Source organism: Cucurbitaria berberidis (genome assembly GCF_010015615.1).
Source record: "Cucurbitaria berberidis CBS 394.84 unplaced genomic scaffold K460scaffold_5, whole genome shotgun sequence".
NCBI classification, from domain to species: Eukaryota; Fungi; Ascomycota; class Dothideomycetes; order Pleosporales; family Cucurbitariaceae; genus Cucurbitaria; species Cucurbitaria berberidis.
Window position 1 is genome coordinate 389,656 of NW_024468939.1, and position 20,273 is coordinate 409,928.

A 20,273-nucleotide genomic window follows, 5' to 3' on the forward strand; every position below is an offset into this window, starting at 1 on the left:
GACGAGCATGAGTTTCACGGGTTATTGTTTCTTCACACTATTAGCAGAGAGCAGGTGTTGGGGCGCCATGTTAAGCCTCCGGGTCATTAGAATGCATTACGTTAACGTTTGAGAAGCAGAAGTCTACGTGAGTATAGTTTGAGAATAGCTAAATCTGACATGCCATAGTACCATCTGCACAAGAGAGACATGATGCGATAAGTCCCTTATCCCCTTCGCCTGAACCTGAAACCAGTCTCTTCCTCATCACTGTCGTCGTCCCTCTTGCTAACCCTACCACGCTTGCTCGCAGGCTGACTCGCCGCAGTACCGCTAGAGCCTCTCTTCTTTCCCCTCTGCGTCTGCGTTTGCGGATCATCCACCTGCGTCTCCACAACCCTCTGTGTCCTACCACTACTTCTCTGCGTCCTCGCACTTTCGACCGGATCCTCCTCATCGCCAGGTCCACTATCTTCCACATTGATGACCTCCGTCTGTGTCGTCCTCTTACGCCTCGTGAAGCCGGGTTCCGGCTCTGACGAATCGTCGACTTCTTTCCGTCTGCTATCGCGTGACCTCGATGAGGGCTCAACGTCTTCGAGGAAGAAAGCATCGCCAACGCCGAATCCTTTCTTCGGCGGCGCTTCTTCAAGCGTAACGATGACTTTATGCGCTTGGACGCCGTGCTCTGCGCCCCGCCGGCGGAATTTCTTGAAGTTCTTGCGGCCATTCCATTCTGCGTTCCAGCGCTCGCCATGAGCCTGGCTCTGGCCACGTACCATTCCCCTGTCCTCACGTGGAAGGACGTCCATCTCCTCAACTTGCGCCAGGTTCTTCATTTCAGCAATGTCGATACCTTCGACTGCTTCTCGCAAGCTCTGTTCATCTGCTTTCCGACGATCTTCTTCCTCCTTGATGCGGAGGCGTGTGTGCTCGCGGACATTGATATCCTTGTTGTCCGCTATTGCTTTGGCTCGCTGGAGCTTCTCAAATGCTTCTTTACCTCTACTTTTGGGTTTTTGATCATGGCCACCTGCTTCTGGCTCGACAGATACCGAAGGTGCACGGGTCGCTTCTCTTTGACGCTTGAACTTTGCGGCAGTGGGAAAAAGTATGTCTAGTTGCTCTTCTTTCTCTACGCTGTCATGGACTGGCGATGGCGGGGCGAATCGTGTCTGTGTTTGTGTACCTGGTGCATTGCGCGCTTGTGAGGCTGCTACTGATACTACGGACTCCTGCACATCTTCCATTTGTGTGTCTTCGACCTTCTTCTTCTTCGGGGGCGGCTCGTAGTCATCAAATCCAGTAAAACGACTCGTCTTCGGGCGATGTATGCGCTTTCGCGAGTTGATCCTCGCGGGCTCTTCTGCAGGTGGTGCGCTCTCTTCGGGAGCTTGTGAAGGAACTCTAGGTTGAGACATTGGAGTTAAGTCGCGCGCGGAACGTCGAGTTGATACTGGCTGTGGTGCAGAGGATGCAATATCAATCACTTCCGCAGGTGGTCTTTGGAGTGAACCTCGATCTTTCGTGATGATCACATCAAGGAATTCGTTCTGCAGAATCGATCGCTGGTTCAGTGCTTGATCGACACCAGTAACGAAAGCTGCTGCCCATTCTTCCATGGCATCAGGATACGTCGGCAGGCGCACCGTTACGACCGGAAGCTTGCTACTACTGGCACTGCTACGTTTCTTCTTCCCTACCACGCCATGTACAAAGTCAACGTATTCTTGGACGGTGGTTTCACCTGGTCGCACATCGTAGAGCAGTGCTTTGCCGCCTCCACCAGTGATAGGATCAAGCAAGCTACTGTATTGGCCGTCGTTCAAGAAGATAAAGGTCAGGCCTGAGAAAATTTCAGACCGTGATGAGTCTGGTTCCAGCAGCTCTTGTGGTTGCGGAACGGGCTCCGCGCTCATTGCAGGTATATACTCCTTCTCTTTCGGCCACCAAGTATCAAAATCCTCTTCCAGCTGTGAAGGAACATAGTTCTCAGCTTCATCGACCGATGTTGTAGCGACGTTGACGATGGCGTCGAGAAATTCACCAGTCACAATGTGCTTGCCGGCTGTTAAGCCTGAGAGGACTTTCGGAAGATTTCGCTTCTGAGAGACAACATGGGTAGTCTTGTCAAACTGAAAATCGGTTGTAGTCTTGATATCCAAAGCGTGTAGCTGAGCGCTGCGAGCCTTTCCTTCCCTAGTTTCTTTAGAAGCGTATGTGAAGACCACCGGCCGCCACACAATTTTAAACGGCGCATAACCCTGGGCCAGCCTAACTGTATGCTCAACGCCCTGTAAGGTAATTTTGTCATAGGTAATCGTCCCGTCTTCTGCCTTCCGACTCTTCAGTATGTCCTTCTCGTCGATGGTAGTTCCTTGCCGGCAGCTGAGGTCGGTAACCTCGATCTGTGACCTCGTATGAAGCTTCGTGCCTTGTTCTGGTGGTTGTTCGAGGACTCTCAGCATAACATGTTTTCGCGAGACCGCCTTGTTGTCAATCTTCCACGTCTTCCCTTCCGTGCCATCGCCGTCGCCAGACTTTGTTCGGCCGAATAGTTGCTGCGATCCTGGCCGCAGCCATACACGCTTACCTCCGAAGAGGCTCTCGTGCTCCAGGAACCACATGGCGTGTGTGAGGGGCGAGCGTGTATTCGGGTTGGGGGAAGGCTATCGTGTGAAGCGCTGTAGATAATGAGAGGTCAGCATGAAAACGCGCATCATGGCATACGTATGCACTCGAACTTGGTTTGAGTACGCATTAGCTGCTTGCTGCCTTTACACATCTAGGCTGAAGTGGATGGCCCGAGCGTAGGGCTGATCGCGTTATCACGTGCACTAGCCACTTGCCCATCAGCGGTCTTCAATCACTAAAACTACAGCCTCGGTTCACGTTGTTTCAGGTCTCAAGAGGATCTATAAGATCCCAGTCACCGCGAATCATCCTCCACACTGTCTTGTGCAAATAACAGCAGGCATACAATATACAAACCAACTATCAAGTACTACTCCTAAAAATATCAACACATTCAGAAGCCACTCAAAGGATCATAAAAGTTAGTTCTAGACTTAGAGTATGTTCTAGAGGTAAGAGCTTTCAAGTCACGCGATGTAAGTACGCGATGTGGTGAGCTCTAAGAACAACAGTGGCATTCCTGAGGTTCATGTTCTACTACATTTTATTTCGTCTCGCCCTCCGTCCGGTGTTTCGAAACCTTCTATCCCGACCAGACAGCTGGGCCTGGAGGAGTATAGCTGCTTGCACCCTGCGACTCTGTCAGTATGTTGTTTACATCAAATTCGGAACAACAAACGTACAGAGTATATATTAACCTTAATACCCGGATCAGTATTCTTATACGCTCCTGGGAAGGACACTAAAGGCCCAGGTGTTCCGCTCCCACCACCTGTGATTTTGACCTGGGCGCAAGAAATGTAGAATTGCGCTCCATTTGTGTTCGAAGCCTGGTGCAGAGCGATATGTTCGACTCTTAGCAGGTAGTCCCCTGACGGTGTGTTCTTAGGGATGGTAACGCTAACAGTGCCCTTGTCTGCGCCGCATTAGCACTGAATAGTCATAGGCGAGGAACGAGAGGCACATACTCAAACTCGCCCAGCTCAACTGTCCACCACTAACCGTTGCCTTCTCTGCATAAATCTTGAACCACACGTTGCCTGTACCATCCCACGTAGCGGCCGTCTGTCCCTCGGGCACCTTTGCTAGGTAGAATTGAAGTGGTCCTGGATGGAAGATGTTTGGAGAAGCCGTGAAGCCAACACTTGAGCCCGCTGCGACGCTCTTGATTGAAGGAGCTTTGGTCCCCCCGGCGGTGTAGCAGCGTATCTGATCAGAGGTGACATCGCTGAGGCCGGCGTTGCTGTCCTTGTTCACCGTTGTGCGGACATCTTGCCACGCCTGGCTGCCGATCAGGGCGGGAAAGGTGTCTGAGTCTTGTTAGTCTTTTGGTCATTACGATTTGGGGAGTGCGAAGATGTACAATGTCGAGGCTGCAGAGCTGCAGCACTGACTGCTTTAGTAGCCAGTGCGACACCGAAAGCGACCGAAAGCTTCATTGTGCGTATTTGAAGTCAAACCTACGTCTATAACATAGAGCCAGAACACAACCTAAGATATACGAGAGTGGCCCTCCATATCGTCGTTTATATGTGACGACTTTGAAGGCACGCGCCACCTCGAGCGTGCTTTGCCATGCTTTGTGATGATAAATTGATGTTTTTACGCGGTAGTCAAAAGAATGTCTCCGTATTCCGAAAGCGGTAGTCTGATATTGGAAACAATTTGACACCCTGGCGTTCTGCGTCACGCGGAGTCCTAGCTTTCGGCAGTGAGGAACCGCCGGCTTTTCAAGGCTGCCGGTGTCGGTATCGTGCACCCTCGATTAGTTGAAGACCCTATCAAATGAGGCCGAACGTAGTATAGATTCAAACAGCAACAGATGAATGAAGAGAAGCCATGAAGACTGAGTCAGGTTCAATGGTTGGCCTAGCTCTCTTCACTTGAGGCACAAGCTAAAGACATCGAAATCGCAGATAGGTAAGGGAGGTGGCAAACGAAAGGTAGGACGGTAGCATTGTACATGACGCAAGGGACAAGTTGGAGAAGCTGGAGACTGGTGTTAGCATCCCAGGCGCAACTTTTCAGAATTATATGCAAATATGGGCTCCGGACTTCTATCGCAGTGGACGGCAAATGGTACCTCCACACGATCAAGCTATGTCGGTAACAACCGATCGTATTCGTGTCGCGTGGCCCGCTATAGATAGCAATCGACCTAAAGTGCACCGAAACTTCGATCCTAGTCATACGTTGCCTCCTTGCTCGCACAGTCCGCCGCTCTTGCAGGAACTTGCTGTCACCGTAGGATGTGCTCGTTTCTTTCGGCAGGCCTTTGAAGATACCGGGCAGCATGCTCAGCGTTTGCGATGGTCTTCACTGCTCCTTTTTCGAACGCCGTGGACTGTCGGTTTTCCTCCTGTTCTTCAGACTAGTTTGGAGGAAAAGCGGCGTAGCTTGAGCGGACGAGGTATCTACGGTGCTCCGATTTCTTGAACCGTGATAGTTTCAAGACTGATCGTCAGGTCTTTTGTGCTTTGATCCTTCTTTTCGATCTCAAGTCCTCATCTCCGTCTCATAGTCCTTGATTTCCTTGCTCAACCCTTGGACATCATCCTGAGCCATCATTTGCGCGCTGACCTCCAAATCTTGAACGACATTCTCCAATCCTCGTACTAGCGCTTCGATCTCTGCACGCTGTGCGGTGACGGTCGAAAGCAGCTCGGTATTCGACTGCTGTGTGTCAGCCAGCTTGGCGGTCATATCGGTTACTTGTTTTTCCAGGAAGGGCATCAGGTGAGCGAGGTGAATCTCGGACGGTGTGAGAGTGTGGGGTCTGTATACAGTGTATTAGCATCGTAAGTCGCACAAGCTGGCGCATCCGTGATCTACTCACGGCACAGGCGCCTCCACAGGTCCGCCATTGGCGCTTGCCTCAGCGCGCTTCTTCCTGAGCTTCGCATCCTCTATGCACTGATCTAGAGAGTTGAGTAGCCTGACAACGTTTCGCCTTTCCATGATATCCTCGAAGTTGGTCTTCCATGTCCGGTCCAATTGATCAACGATCTGCCCTCTCAAATTGTCTAGCACCTCTGGACTGTATTGCGCTGCTGTAGGAAAGCATGACGCGAAGTTATTGGAAGAGCATTTGTCCAGCGTCGCCTTCGAGGCCTGGTTAAAGACATTGATCAGACCTTGCGCGCGTGGCCCTGGCGTGTCGGCGATGGGCGGGGCAAGTGTGGGCGAAGGCGAGCGCGAAACAGGGTCTGTGGCGGCGGGCATGGTGCAAATCAATGCAATGCGTTCTCGACAATAAGAAGTTGTTAGGACCGAGGTGCCGCCAGATGTTGTGAACAGTCGTCGCATAGCATTCACTGCGTGTTTACGCGAAGAACGCGCTAAAACCACACGTGCCTCGGCAAATAGTCCCACTTCTCCTTCTGATATCCAGAATCGGATTCATGACAACACTCGCTACTATCGGTATTCAGTAGCCTTATCGCCCGCTAACTATGATATCAGAAGAACAGGAGCATGCTGGCGCGCCGTGGCTTCAAACACATTAACGTCCCTCCCTGAGTAGCGACCTGCGTGTTCACAATCAGCTTCGGAGTTGGCGTAGCGAAGTGGGCTTCCCTTCTCCCCTGCTATCCAAGACCATCACCTCACGAATGGATCTTCAGCGGGCACTTACACCTCGCTATCCTGTTCAAGAAGTGAGTAATTAGCTAACGCTGCACATATATTCCCTGTGTCAAAAATAATGAAATAAGGTGCACCTTTATCACTACTATCAAATTTACAGTAGATAACGAGGGCAACCGACGGACACAGCGAGTGCGAGAGCAGCGAGATTGCGAAAGCACTACTTGTCGTACATCTGCGCGATACGTCGCACCGACGAATACCTCAACAAGTTCCTCGGGCTAGCTAGTAGCACACAACAGGGTGGATATGTACTGGGTTATCTGATAAATAAGTAAAATTGAAGAGATGGACCCTGTTTGACTGCAGATATACCCGCGTCTCTATGCTAATGACACTATTTTCTCATGCTATCCTGTCCTTGCGTTTCAAGCCATGCTCGAAGTTTGCCTAGAGCGAATTCATCGTGATCCTGCGCTGAATGAGTGAAATCTTCATCAATCCATCCTGGTGTACCGGCAGTGATAAGCTCGCAGCCAAAAGGTTGGCAGGAACCAAAATCAATGATAAAGGGTGTATCGTGTTCGTCAACCATAATATTCATAGGCGTGAGGTCATTATGGGCTAGCTTTAGCGTGTGAATGTGGCTAACTGCTGAAGTAATCTTGCTCATGCAAGTCTCAACATCAAGAGAACGCATACCGTCCTTAAGCCGCTGCTCCAGGGTCATAGGGTGTCGGTCTAAGACGATACTAACAATGCGACCACGTCTGATTAAGCAGCCGTGATAACGGATGATGTTTGGATGCGGATTATGCTGGAGGAGTTCTAATATCTGAACTTCCTGCAAAATAAGCTTTGGTAATAGTCCTGTACCAATAAAAACTGTGTGTAGCTTTGGACCCTTTAAAAAAACGTTGCCGTTCATGGGTACGTTGCCGTTCATGGGTACGTTGCCGTTCATGGGTATCGTAGAGGTTGTGATATTCCAGGGCGCCTCAGGGTATACGTCTCCGTCAGGAAGAAGCTTTAGGCTTTCCATAATGTCCTTCGAGCTCAGATCGTACTTTCGGAGCTTGGATCGGCCAAAGTAGGCAGTGAAATCATCACTGATAAATCCGAAAGATGAGTATAAGAATATTGGATTGCCCTGTTCGTCGTCTTCCTCGGAGAACGCTTCATAAAGTGGGGATACATCTCGAATGGATTCTATTCGTAGCGCGGCTTTACTTCGACATGGTAGGGCGTAGTAGTAGCGTATGAGAGGTGTAACGAAATCGAACTAGGTAGTACCCATTGTTAACGATGCATTATAAGCTGGATGCGATCATAATACCAGGTTACTTGCAAACATCAGACGTCTCCACAAGGAATGCATCCATTTGCGCAAGCTTAGAAGCATGTGTATCTTACACAGGGGTACAAAATGGTGTCGCTTAGAGGCGCAATGAGCCTGCAGGTTGTAGATGCGCGAGGTCGCTGGTAGGGCCGTATTCGTTGCGCGAACCTGGTGTCGGCTTGTTCCGTGGAGTTGTAGCCAGCTTGCATAGGCTGGGCACAGCCACAGAAATTTTAGCCATAGTTAGTTAATTACAGTACGATGATTACGTGGTGTCCCAGCACGCAAGGAGGGACATTACTCTCTCTTTGCGTTGCCGGCAAATTTATAATCCAACATACCGCTCTCCTACACATATGTAGTATTTAAAGTATGCATGATCACTATACAAAAACAAAGGAGACAGGCTGATTAGATGAAAGACATAATAGCTTGTTGAAAGGTTGCACGCTGAGGCTGACTTAGTCAGAAAAGTAGTGGAAAACGTGGGTAAGAGTAACCGAAGTTGCGCTTAAGACACGTACCTATATTATCCGTGGCCATCACTACTCAACCTAGCGCTCCTTCCTTTCCCGAAGACCCCTCTGCGATCACCACAATACGTTCTTAAGACACTTCTAGTTCACAAGAATAGCCGCATGGTACCCGGTGGTACGTCAAAGTAGGCGACTTAGCTTTGCCAGATGTAGCAGGTTCGGATACTATTCCTCCGATATTCCGCTTGCACTCTAGATACGTAACTCTTTCCACCAATATCTCAAAGCGAGGATGCCTGCCATCCTCCATATCAATGACCTTATGGAAATTCCCCGCGTGAACCCTAGACCTGGTTTGCTAGTCATGCCGCACCGCTGATCTGGAGAAAATGCACGAGCTGCTATTGATGAAGGCCGGAATGCGGCCCAGATACAAGACTAATGATATCCGGTTTGCGGGATCAAGTTGAACTAAATCACGAATTGTAGAATTGATCTGCGTATGATCCGGCTAAAGTCCCATGCTCGGTCGGAACACCTTCGATTCATGACGTGAGGAGAAGTCATTATTTCTATAACCAAGTCTACTGACTAGACCGATGTTTCGGGTAGCTTCATTTAAAAGGCATCCTCGCATCGGATAAGTTCCACGGTGCGTGTGAGATGACCTGAACTTACGCAATGGCAGCTAGGGCGACCCAATTCATTTTACTGTGCTTCCTTCTTATACTCCAGACTCACCCTCCTGGAGCATATGCTGAGAAGGAGCACCCAGCCGGTCGTGAGCGGATCAGCATCAACACCAACTGGCGATTCTGGCGATCTGAAAAGAATCCCGATGGCATTACGTACGATAACCGCACCGATACTCCTCAAGGCAACGTTACATACCTGAGGCCATGGATCCTTCCCAGTGCCAACGAGTTCATCCCCGATGCCTCAAAGCAATATAAAGTTCCCTCGAGTGGTCCTGGCATCAACATTTCATATGTACAAAGTACCTTTGATGACAGCGCCTGGGAAAATGTCGTTCTGCCACATGACTGGGCTATCAAGGGGCCTTTCTATGTGGGTAACCCTACGCCCATAACGGGAGGAATGGGGCGCTTGCCATCTCAGGGAGTAGGATGGTATCGACGGAAGTTGTCTGTGGCCGCCAAAGACGAGGGGAAGGTAACTTACCTAGATATCGACGGCGCCATGTCCTACGCCATAGTCTGGCTCAATGGCCATCTTGTTGGCGGCTGGCCGTTCGGATACAATTCTTTTCGCCTTGACTTGACACCCTACCTGAAATCAGGTGACGATAACCTGCTAGCTATTCGGCTCGACAACCCGATAGATTCCTCACGATGGTATCCTGGCGGCGGTATCTATCGAAATGTCTGGCTTACTAAGGTCGAGCCTGTACATGTTGCTCACTGGGGAACATACATCACAACGAAGGATGTGTCTGAAAAGTCTGCGACTATCGACATCGTAGTGCAGACAGAAAACAAGGGGAATGGTAGCCAACAAGTCGAGATTCTGACGGATGTGCACATCTACGATGCGGAGACTGAAAAGATCGGAGAGAAGGTCGCGGAATTTCCCAGGACGACTATCAAGATACCCGCAGGGAAGCAGTCCGCGAATGCCTCATTAACTATTCAGAATCCTCGACTATGGGGACCACCGCCTACTCAGAAACCCAATCTCTACGTTGCCGTTACGCGTCTTCTCAACAGCAACAGCAAGGCTGTGATCGACATTTACCAGACTCCTTTCGGTGTCCGTTCGTTCACATACAGCGGCGAACAAGGTCTGCTCGTCAACGGAAAACGCATTAGGATTCAAGGCGTGAACCAGCACAACCACGATCTCGGTGCTTTGGGATCCGCGTGGAACAACCGCGCCGCTGAACGTCAGCTTGAAAAACTGCGCGATCTAGGGGTCAATGCAATTCGCATGGCCCATAACCCACCAGCTCCGGAACTTTTGCAGTTGACAGATCGTATGGGCTTCGTTGTTATGGACGAGATTTTTGACAGCTGGGAGCGCAAGAAGACGGACAACGACTTCCACCTCATCTTCCCAGAGTGGCATGAGGCCGACCTTCGCTCCTTTATTCGGCGCGACCGCAACCATGCTTCCATTTATGCTTGGAGTGTTGGAAATGAAGTCGGCGAGCAGACATGCTGTGGAGAGAGAGGCTACGAAATTGGTCGATTACTGAACGACTTGGTTAAAGACGAGGATCCGACACGGCCAGTCACCGCATCCATGAATGTTGCAAAGCCGAATCAGTCCTTTCCCAATGCTATGGATATCCTGAGCATAAACTACCAAGGCGAAGGCATCCGCGACACACCTCAGTACGCATGGACGAACGGAACCCGCACGCCACCCCAGTACAAGGCTTTCCATGACAAATTCCCCAATAAACTTCTCGCAGAAAGCGAGTCTGCGGCCGCTTTGAGCTCACGCGGAACATACCTCTTTCCTGTTACAGAACTCAACAGCGCTCCTGTCAATAATACCAACGGTGGTGGTAATTCGACTCTTTATCACGTCAGTGCTTATGAGCTGCACAGTGCAAACTTTGGCTCGTCAGTTGATAAAGTGTTCGCAGCACAAGACGCGAATCCTTTCGTTGCTGGAGAGTTTGTGTGGTCTGGGTGGGACTACCTGGGCGAGCCGGAACCGTACTACGACACGCGCAGCTCCTACTTTGGAATCATTGATCTAGCTGGGTTTCCAAAAGATCGGTATTACTTATACCAGTCACGATGGCGCCCTGATCTCAAGATTGCGCATATCTTGCCGCATTGGAATTGGCCTGATCGCGTAGGAAAAGTTACGCCTGTTCATGTGTTTACGAATGGCGATGAGGCGGAGTTGTTCCTCAATGGGAAATCGCTAGGGAGACAGAAGTTGGGCAAATCCCAGTACCGCTTCCGCTGGAACGATGTTGTCTACCAGCCAGGCCAACTGCGTGTGGTCACTTACAAGAAGGGCCAAGAGTGGGCGACATCCACTGTGCGTACGACTGGCGCGGCTGCAAAATTACGTCTCACGGCGGACCGAACTCAGATCGCAGCTGATGGCAGTGATCTTTCCTTTATCACCCTGGAGATTGTGGATAGTAATGAAGACTTGGTGCGCGATGCCAACGACGCCATTACCTTTTCGACCTCTGGCCCTGGCGACATCGTGGCGACAGACAACGGGTTCGAGGCAGACTTCACGCCTTTTCCGTCTAGGAAACGAAATGCTTTCAATGGATTGGCGCTAGCCATTGTAAAGGCGAGGAAGGGCAAGTCTGGGTCAATCACAATTACGGCTAGTGCAAAGGGGTTGGCAAAAGGCAGTGTCACAATTACAGCGTAGTGAAAAGGTTAATTAAAGATAGTGACATACTTCCATCCACATGGTATAAGAGATCCCACAATTTCAGGTCCGTTGCATGCCTGTGAAATCATGATTACGTACAAATTCGCTTGTGAGACTTTGTAAGTGACATTCAGGAGCGGCTAGCTAGACCTCCCACCAGTTCTGTTGATCCATCTCGACCCGTTGACATGGCTCACTAAATTCATTGTTGAAAGTTTAATCATACCACCTTCGCACCATCATGCATAGGACTGTTGGGACGACCCCGTGAGGTTGACTCCAGGCGGATTATATGGTGCACTCTCCGTCAGTACGGTTAGCTCGTAAACAAATGAGACGGTGATGTAGCTATCCTCTAAACTCTAAACTAGAACAATAGTATCATTTTGACGATGTAACTTTCGTCAACCCTCCACTTGGCTTGCCTGCTATGGGACATGATCAATCGCAGAAAGAGAGGATGGACAGGTTCGCGAAGGTCTTCACACATTGTTGCGACTAGAACTGAAGCGGAGCAAGCACATATCTTGCAAGTAACAGAAACTTGAAATGCCGCATTCGCCGTGATATGACACTTTTACGTAGCGGAAAGGCAGGGCATCCGCGTCGTTGATATTCGAAAGCGCATTTTACACATACCTCGAACTCATGGCAGACTCGAACACTTACAAGCAAAACTCAATAAACATCCATGGATCACTATGCCGATTTTACACATTCTTTATCGGTTTGAAATGTGAATTACGTTTCTCAATATCCTTAGGCTCGCTATACCTAGCCTGTATCACATGCTTATCAATATTTAAGTTTGGTCTAGGGATCCTTTCGACTGAAAGAGAGAAAAAAGGATCGTGAAGCGCGCCAGCCTTAGTATTACCTGGTATGCTATTAACAGTCGGTGAGTGTACTTTGAAAGCAGCGGATTTAACACTTTCATTGCGACGTCTAGTTGCTCCGCCAAAACAACGGTTCACTAGGCACGGCAAGTGATCTCGTCTGCTGATAGCATCCATGCTCCATCAACAAGGAGGATATTGTTTAATGTCAAACCTTCATACGTAGTACACGGGCGATCAATAGTCTCGAGCAAGGCCTCAGAATATTCTCAATCACAATGCACCAAGGATGCGATGTGGTGGTGTACGGATGCACAGATAGCAGCCGCATATACGCCCACTTTGAATGCATACATGCATGCAAAGCTTGCGTGAGAGCCTAGAACGACTGGAAAAAGGCCTAACGCTGATAGGTCTGTGAGATGAACAGTACGGGAAGACCGCTCACCAGCGTTAGCAGCCAATCCAAATTGGCTGGCTGAATATGCTCAAGCCGGTGGATCACAGATCGCATAGTGAGTGGTATTTACCTCTGGAGAAAAACATGTTTGTTCCATTTGGTGAAGTGTTGATGGCTACGTGTACGCTTGCGAGTCTTCGACAGCGCACAACGAGATCCCGCTCGATCAATGGGCAGCGAAGCAGTATTGCTTGCATTTGCACCCCATGTGATTCCCTCGCTGTCTCCGAGCATCCAGGCATCCAGGTATCCCCGCGCTTCCGCGAACCCGCGGTGGACAGTCCTGCACACCAATCAACAGGTTGCGGGGGGAACAAGAGGAAGGAAGGGAGTCAAATCAAAACGCGTTCAAAACGCAGGAGCGAAGGCACAACAGGCCACTTGTTTCTGGACCCGACTACGACAGCTGGGGAAACTGAGGTTACAACGTCGGGCCTAGCACCTTTCACTATTTCATCACTTATTCACTGTCCAGTCTCGTCCATTCGCAGGAGAAGTCTCGGCTGGCGGAAAATTATCTGTATGGTTAGGAGAAGGCTCCGTCGCTGAACTACTGGGTGGAACCAAACTCTTCCGCCTTCCGGGAGGGTAGCGTGAGCGGAGGCTGACAGCGGAGCGGGCAATATCACACCATTCATGGATGCATAGCGGATTGATTGATCGTCGGGTTGGCGAGTGCAGGGCGGTAATGGCGAGTAACATGGTTGGCGAGAGGAAAATGCCTCCTCCACCCACCCCCCGTGGCGGCTGAAGCGAATGTTACCTCGGACCCGACTTTGTTTAGATTTCGTCCGCGTTAAGAGGACGGCTGAATTAGTGGCTACAGTCTGACCATGCTCACTGATGGTCGACCAGCTCATGCTGCACCACGAGAGGAAGCGAGCTGCATATTTGCATCCTTCGAGGCATAAGTCCGCGGATGTCAGTTCAGCCGCGCATGGAGAGACGGGCATCTGGGTCGATGCTTCTAGCCCCTTTCATCGACGTGTCGAGGCAGTCGATTCAGTGGTGATGATCTGTAATCGCCAGTTGGCCAGCAGGTCGCCCATGAGCGTCAGCCAAGTCATGAACTTCCAGTCCTATCAGGGGACAGAGACCAATGCCGTTCAAGAATAGCCGTCCTTCCCCAGCATCTTCGAGCACAGAGGCTGCGTAACTGTGTGAAGACTCGACAGCTATTCCACCGAGAGAGGCGCCGGTGCAATCTAATGACGGCAAGGGCACGCAACCACGCGAATACGATCAGAGTGCGTGTAATGATGCCTGACAGGCTGCAAGCAGAAGGTGAGTTGCGTTTATCAGGTCTCACCATGGCCCCTTGAAAGGCATAGTGCAGGATGCAGTGACATATGCCTCGTCTCCGTGTCATAGGGAGCACAGAAGCAAGCCAGACTGCCACAGCATCAGGAGGACAAGTTCAGGCGCTGCACGTCTGTCAACCGTGCTCTTCGACTGCAGTGGTACAATGGAAACGAACGTCGTTGCTCCAGTTGATAAGAAGCACTCGCAAAGCGGAAGCTCTATAATCGACTTGGTTAACAACCAGGAAAGATACCGAGGCGCTTGGTGAAGCGGGTAGTGGAGTCGGCCTTTGCAAAAGCAACACACATCCCTGGAGGGAAATGATCTCAGCGCATCAAATCGATACGTGTGTGTATGAACTATATTTTCTTTGAGCAGATCTCTGGATCCCCCAATCCACCATCGATCGGCGGCGTGGAGCCAGAGTTTCAAGACGCCAATGCAGGGCAGTGCTCTTGGAAGGCATTACGACGACGTTGCTCCACTGGTGTTCGATGCCCGTATACAGCAAGGGCACAATGGAGAGTGGCAAACTGCACCTTCTCTCGAATCAAAGAGTGGGTATATCGTCCGCCATTAAGTCTTGATTGGGCTGTTGCATTCCATTCACACTTTGGCACACTACACACAAACACACACATACGCGCGCTAGATAGTAGTGGATAGATCGGTATGATCCGACCGTGCAAACCAGATTCACCGGTGAGGACCCTGAATCTCAGGGACCTCTAGGGAGGGGGGGAAAGGAACCGCCGGTTTAAGCCTCGTTGATCGGAGCCTTTCGCCATCCCAAGTCTGAAACCTAGACGGCATGCGGAGTCGGACCGAAGGTTCAAGTCCTTCTACTAACCCACAGGTCTGGCGAGCGGGCGGGCAGCTTTGTGGGAGAGCGGCAGTTTCGCTAGACACGTCCATGACGCGGGGGGCATCAAGACAGGAAAAGAAAAAAACAGATGCCCAGGCAGCGCGGGAGCTAAGACACGTGAGAAAAACGCCCAGCGGTTTTGGGTTTCTATTTTGGAGAAGAGATAAAGGCGAGGGTACGAAAACGTTTTGGACTGTGTCAAGGCCCACAAACGGTATAGTGCAGCTCTGGGGGGCGTTGACATGGGCACACTACGGCAGCAAAGCCGAAAGTCTCTCGGCGGGGCTTCCGTAAACAACAAAGGTACGCTACAAATGTGTATATCTTGGCGAGGCTGTTAGCTCTATCTAGCTCTGCGGGTTTTTTCTCCTCTCCAAGCTTTGGTAACCAGGACCATCCCAGTCGATGGGAGCTGTCAGTGATCTTCCGCCTCCACATCGGAGTGGAGTGACGCGGACGTGCCAAAATGTCACCCGTAACACTACGGTGCGCCCGATGGAACAACCTTAAATGCTCTTACAATTGCCGGGTCCGCCCCAAAGAGGGCAGGACTGGAAGATGGGGTGAAAGATGGGTCCCTGGTAAAGTTGCAGTGGACATGACTCTCCAACATAGTCATGCGCTGATCGAACTGTTCGGTGTGCATCGTACAGAAATTGTGAATCAAACATACTTGCATTGGGTTCCAGAATCGTATGATGCCTGATGGGCGGTTGTATGCCCAATCATCTGCTCTAGAACATGTTTCAATATTGCTATTTCGCTTCTGAGAAATGGGAATCAAGTCCCATACATGCACTTTTGCACCAGCTCCGTCCCCGTCTGCCCAACAGGCTTGATTTCCTCGCCTTTTTGCTAATCCGGCTGTGTCGTAGACGTAAGTCCTGAGCCTCACTTCCAAGACTTTGGAGCATAATCAACTTGCGGAGCCTCGCGGACTTCGTATATGCACAGCCTTCATCTCCAGTGACGCGTAGAGCCCAAGACATTGCTCTGGCCCTGCCCTAATTTGTCACTCACTGCTGCAATCATGGTTTCATAACCTTGAAGTCGCAGCAGGTGCACGTCCGCGTGGAGGAATGTGCTAACAAGGAGGGCCCCGGCCTTGATGCTCCGTAAAGGAATCCGGATCAGAGGTTCGTCCATGGGAATGGATATCGTCTGTGCGAAATACCCTGTTGGCGATCGTGAGGGTGTCAAAGGTCCCGTTCGTTACATACTTGGAAGTGGATTAACAAATCACGGAACATGCCGTGCGGAGGGATTTTCGTAAGAAATGCTAGCAGTCCCTGACCGGCGTTTGCTCCGGTCGAATCATGCGACCGTTGTAGACAGAACCTTGGCACTTTCAATGAAAGGGCCGACTCTGAAGACCCTTGTCTGTGCTCTTGAAATGACCAAGCAAATGTTGTCCAGAGTTATGGCTACTCGTTCGATATTGGTAAGACTTTATGGCCATGCGCTGAATGTAATTTATGCGGTTCGTGATGTTTGAAGTGTAAACCCTGCTAGTCCATCTCCAAGGGATCCATTTCCAGCTAATGAACCTGACTAAAATGTTCGAATTCGTTAAGATGAGAAGTTGACAGGGCTTCAAGGGCCAATCCTTGGGCTAATGTGCCCATCCACATTTCCATCGACAATGGGCTCGTATGGCCGTCTCGCTAAGTTTCTGATAGTTACTGCCCAGCTCTCACTGCTTGAACATCATATTTGGATCCACGGGATAGTCCTGGATAGTGAACCTGGGATCATATGCCGTGGGGTTCAAACTAGTGTGATGGCTTTGCATATGGTTATGCTGGGGGTGAGAGGTCGGCAGTTGCATAGAAGAATGCCCTAAGATTTGCGAGCGAGATTGTGACATCGGGGGCTCGTACGGTCCAGGGGTTGCGGAGTTGCTCCGATGGCCCGATCCAGAGGATTGGGTCGTGCTATGCGAGGAATCATACAGCGATAAATCCTCGACATGACTTGTCGGGGCAGAGATCATAGACTGCTGAGTCATGAAGGGTAGCTGTGCACCAGTCTGGGCTGCAAGCCGGCGGATCAGCTCGTTCGACGGGTAGGCTGGCGTAGTTGCTGTCGGCATTCCCGAGTAATCATTGTCCACGTGGGAAGGGATTGTTCCTGAGCCAGTGGCAGTAATGCCGATCGTCGATGTAGGGACCGTTTGGGGAAGGTTCAGTGACCGGGGCAGTGGAAGATTTGGCAAGACCTCAGAGAGCTTAGTGAGGAGCAGAGGCAGATACCGGGTCTGCCCTCCGCGAAGAGTGGTGATGAGTGTGATGAATCGGGAGACGTAATCACGGGGTCCGAGAGCGAACGAGTCTGGAGAGTAGGATGTGCAAGCGACCACATCAGTCAGGCAGCAAGCGATGTCGAATAGCTTTTCGATCTGCGGTCTCGTTAGCCCAACGTGCACCTCTAGTGCAAATCTGCCGGAAAAGGCAAAGAGTTCCACCGCTACGTGTACAGGGGTAAAGGGGGGGAAACGTGTGCAATCCCACGCGTCAAAGATAGACGTTATTAGAGTGGGGCTAAGCTCAAGGAAACCGGACAGGGATCAACGGATCGAGGGAGCGTAGAAATTTGGAATCCCCGTGCCTAAAAATTACATGGGGAGTGCAGAGGAGGAATAATGAAGGCCATCGGTACTCACCAGTCCTGCGCCATGAACCTCCATAGCTTGTTGCGAGAATTGGTGGGTCATCGTGATCAGGTCCCTCGAAATCTCGATGGGATACTTGAATGTTAGAGGGCTCTCGCCCGAGACACTGCCCACAAGCCCCTGGCATACACTTAGTTGCCAAGTTTGCGCTCGTAGCCATTGTTGGGTGACGCGAATCATGACTGCCTGGGCTTCCGTACACTCGAGATACGCAGGAACTGCATCTGTGAGCTGTGTCTGTACTTGGGCAATCCAGGCGGGATTCGCGTGCGTGTGCACTCTGTTCCAGAGGTTGATGAATGTATCGTCGATGATTTTGAACATGTTGATCATAAGCTCCAGTCCAATGGCAATAGGCCTGTCCGATGGCACATCGTCTAGGGTAGGCAGATGTATGGTCGGGTAGAGCGAGATCGGACGGTGCTTGTGTAGAGCATAAGTTCTGAAAAGTGTTAATAAAAGCCAGCGAGTCCACGATTCATATTACAGTACCTCTCCGCAATGAAAAGCAGCCAATACAGCGCTCGTTTCCGAGTGATATCCAAAAGGTCATGTTTATATGTTTGCTCTTCGTGCATTCCCAGGAGTTGCGCCTGGGTTGTCGCTTCTCGAAGATAGGCCCATGCCGTGTTCTCTCGCGCCAATCCAAAGTAGCTGCCGCTGTAGAACCAAGATGTGAGAACGGTCAAATGTGTGGGAGCTTCGCGATGGTCGTAGCTTTTGCGGACGCGAACGGATTCTTCCAGAAGAACATGGCCGAGGCCTATATTCGACATCTGAGCCATCTCCGGGCGTTGCAGTAAGCTGGGCGACACTTTCATGTTGGCTTGTATCATGACATAAGCGCATAGGGCAACGATCATGCAATATGCTTCTGTGGAGCGCTCCATATTCACGAGGGCTTCCTGTGCTCTTTGCCGATGTAGTACAGGCTCCAGAGGGTAGACATTGGCGAAGAAATACTCTATGCAGCTGTCGATGAGGCCTGGAGGCAGCAATCCCTGCGTGCGAGCGAACGTCGAAGAGAGGGTCCGTCCATCGAAGCCTCCTATGTCTGCAGGCAATCCTGTTGCGAGATGGGCGATGCGCTGGTTTTCGCGGAGCTCAGATATGACTTTGGCGCGGCTCCCCTTGGGTCCCTTCTTTTGTGGGATGGCATTGTATGTGCAGGCCAGACCGGCCGAGACGCAATTCTTGCATGGGCTGGTACCTTCGTTGATGCATTTGACCTTCCGACGGTGACAGCTATCAAGGACAATGTGAGCGGGAATGTCAGTGGGAAGATGCTGTACAGACAGACGCACCTATCGCAAGCTCGCTTGACGGGAGCAGTGTTGGTGGGATTATTAGAAGACATGAGGAGGCAGTAAGCTAGTAGACGAAGGTCTCGTCATCTGCATGAAGAATATAGCAGGCGCCGAGCGGATCCCTTGGTACTATTAGTACAGCGACCATGTTGCGCCTACGGTATCTTCGACGGCTGCTTGTGTCATTGTAGTGGAATAACGAACTCCCACTCGCACCTGGCCCAAGCTGGGACGACTGGACGACCAAGCGTCAAAGCCGCATATTAGACTCGACTAACTAGTAACCTACCGCTGGCCTACTGCGATGGGGCTGTAAAGATGATAGTCCAATAGCAGGCCATGGAGAAGCCCCCTGCGTCCATGATTCTTCGACTGGGGGCAGCAATCTGCAGGGAAGCGCGCTGGAAGCAGGCCATGCGCTTACCACACGGTTGCCAGGCCATAGAGCTTCGGCGGTCTGGGCTGGCGCAGGCTTGACGACGACGACTGGGCACGAGCAGCGATGGCACGGCCGGTTCCTCCCAGGGTGACGGGAGCTTCATCTTAGGGCAAGCCTTAAAACTAACCGAGAATCTCCCGACCGGCAGGTAGACCGTAAATGGAGGCCGTCCTAAGCCATGTGCTAAGTTTTTTTTTTTTTCCTTTGCTCCCCAAGATCGAACTCGCGGTAGCTGCCGTGGCGGAGGACAAAGCTGAACGGGTTGCATGGGCGTTGCTTGCGCTGGTCCAATGTGGTCCATCAAGGCATCCACACACACAACCGCGCCATGCGGAGCCCTGGGACCGAACCTTCACTGTCCAGCAACGCAATCCGAGTCCTGGCTGACCGCCTTTGCGGTAATGAAGACGGCACTGCTCGGGTAGCTGCACCAAGGTAGTCCACAATGCGGTCAAATGGAGCAATGCGGCCGACAAGCGCTCTATTTTGGCCTTTCTCGTGTCGCTTTGTTAGCGGCAACCTCCGCTGGCCGGCGCAAGTTGTCGTCATACAAAGTGGCAGTTCCCTGAGAACCCATGCAACGTCCAGCGTAAAGAGGTAGGCCGAATCGAAAACTTGGGTTGCTATCTTAACGGTAGGGTGGAATCGGAGATCGCGAGGCGCAGCCGTGGGTGCGTCTGTCGAAGGGTCAGAATCGAAGGGCCTGCATGTAGTGTAGCGAGGGGATTACATCATAGCCCACGGCCTTCGTCACCAGGGCGTCCCAGAGGGGGCTGGCTGGCTCACTGTCGCTCATGTCCAGAAGACGAACAGCAAGTTCAGCAACAGCAAAACTCGAAAAAAACCATCTGGGAAAAGAAGCGACCAACGGCACTGTTTAAATCCTTCCTCACTTGTGGTAAAGGCCCTTTTGCGGACTGATCCATCGGCTCGAGACATCGGATCGCTCCCGAAGTCCAGCCGATAGCGACCGGTATATACGACTCTAAGACTGTCGAGACCGCGAAT

At 51.2% G+C, this 20,273-nt stretch overlaps 7 protein-coding genes across 7 annotated transcripts; 2 read left to right on the top strand and 5 right to left on the bottom strand.

Annotated features, from left to right (window-relative positions):
• Window positions 1–206: 206 nt before the first annotated feature.
• On the bottom strand, window positions 207–2,606 carry K460DRAFT_291612 (uncharacterized protein; the record flags this gene model as incomplete). Its single annotated transcript, XM_040929294.1, has 1 exon — window positions 207–2,606. The coding sequence occupies one exon, from the start codon at window positions 2,604–2,606 to the stop codon at window positions 207–209; it is 2,400 nt and encodes a 799-aa protein (XP_040784017.1).
• A 590-nt stretch (window positions 2,607–3,196) lies between these two features.
• Window positions 3,197–4,052, bottom strand: K460DRAFT_294017 (lytic polysaccharide monooxygenase; the record flags this gene model as incomplete). Its single annotated transcript, XM_040929466.1, has 4 exons — window positions 3,197–3,233; window positions 3,289–3,529; window positions 3,582–3,923; window positions 3,977–4,052. The coding sequence occupies 4 exons, from the start codon at window positions 4,050–4,052 to the stop codon at window positions 3,197–3,199; spliced, it is 696 nt and encodes a 231-aa protein (XP_040784018.1).
• Window positions 4,053–5,109: 1,057 nt separating this feature from the next.
• On the bottom strand, window positions 5,110–5,835 carry K460DRAFT_379538 (Nnf1-domain-containing protein; the record flags this gene model as incomplete). The annotated part of the gene is made up of 2 exons (XM_040935175.1): window positions 5,110–5,389; window positions 5,450–5,835. 2 exons carry the CDS (start codon window positions 5,833–5,835, stop codon window positions 5,110–5,112), a joined length of 666 nt encoding a protein of 221 aa, XP_040784019.1.
• Window positions 5,836–6,505: 670 nt separating this feature from the next.
• K460DRAFT_419518 (serine/threonine-protein kinase-like protein) lies at window positions 6,506–7,699 on the bottom strand. The gene is made up of 2 exons (XM_040938020.1): window positions 7,535–7,699; window positions 6,506–7,480 (listed from the first exon to the last, which is right to left on the bottom strand). The coding sequence occupies exons 1-2, from the start codon at window positions 7,598–7,600 to the stop codon at window positions 6,596–6,598; spliced, it is 951 nt and encodes a 316-aa protein (XP_040784020.1). The 5' UTR covers window positions 7,601–7,699; the 3' UTR covers window positions 6,506–6,595.
• Window positions 7,700–8,688: 989 nt separating this feature from the next.
• On the top strand, window positions 8,689–11,390 carry K460DRAFT_318440 (glycoside hydrolase family 2 protein). Its single transcript, XM_040930392.1, has one exon. The coding sequence runs from the start codon at window positions 8,695–8,697 to the stop codon at window positions 11,380–11,382; it is 2,688 nt and encodes an 895-aa protein (XP_040784021.1). The 5' UTR covers window positions 8,689–8,694; the 3' UTR covers window positions 11,383–11,390.
• A 1,250-nt stretch (window positions 11,391–12,640) lies between these two features.
• On the top strand, window positions 12,641–13,410 carry K460DRAFT_167664 (uncharacterized protein). Its single transcript, XM_040926925.1, has one exon. It carries the CDS (start codon window positions 12,706–12,708, stop codon window positions 13,228–13,230), a length of 525 nt encoding a protein of 174 aa, XP_040784022.1. The 5' UTR covers window positions 12,641–12,705; the 3' UTR covers window positions 13,231–13,410.
• A 3,131-nt stretch (window positions 13,411–16,541) lies between these two features.
• On the bottom strand, window positions 16,542–18,876 carry K460DRAFT_408922 (uncharacterized protein; the record flags this gene model as incomplete). The annotated part of the gene is made up of 4 exons (XM_040937204.1): window positions 16,542–17,246; window positions 17,511–17,961; window positions 18,012–18,764; window positions 18,824–18,876. The coding sequence occupies 4 exons, from the start codon at window positions 18,874–18,876 to the stop codon at window positions 16,542–16,544; spliced, it is 1,962 nt and encodes a 653-aa protein (XP_040784023.1).
• Between the last annotated feature and the right edge of the window lie 1,397 nt (window positions 18,877–20,273).

Bases quoted from the DNA above. Each gene is read 5' to 3' on its own strand.
- K460DRAFT_419518 (XM_040938020.1), bottom strand. From the start codon at position 7,600: ATGCTTCTAAGCTTGCGCAAATGGATGCATTCCTTGTGGAGACGTCTG. The intron at 7,481-7,534 runs GTATTATGATCG...GGTACTACCTAG, and splicing joins TGATGTTTGCAAGTAACCTG to TTCGATTTCGTTACACCTCT.
- K460DRAFT_318440 (XM_040930392.1), top strand. From the start codon at position 8,695: ATGGCAGCTAGGGCGACCCAATTCATTTTACTGTGCTTCCTTCTTATA.
- K460DRAFT_167664 (XM_040926925.1), top strand. From the start codon at position 12,706: ATGCTCAAGCCGGTGGATCACAGATCGCATAGTGAGTGGTATTTACCT.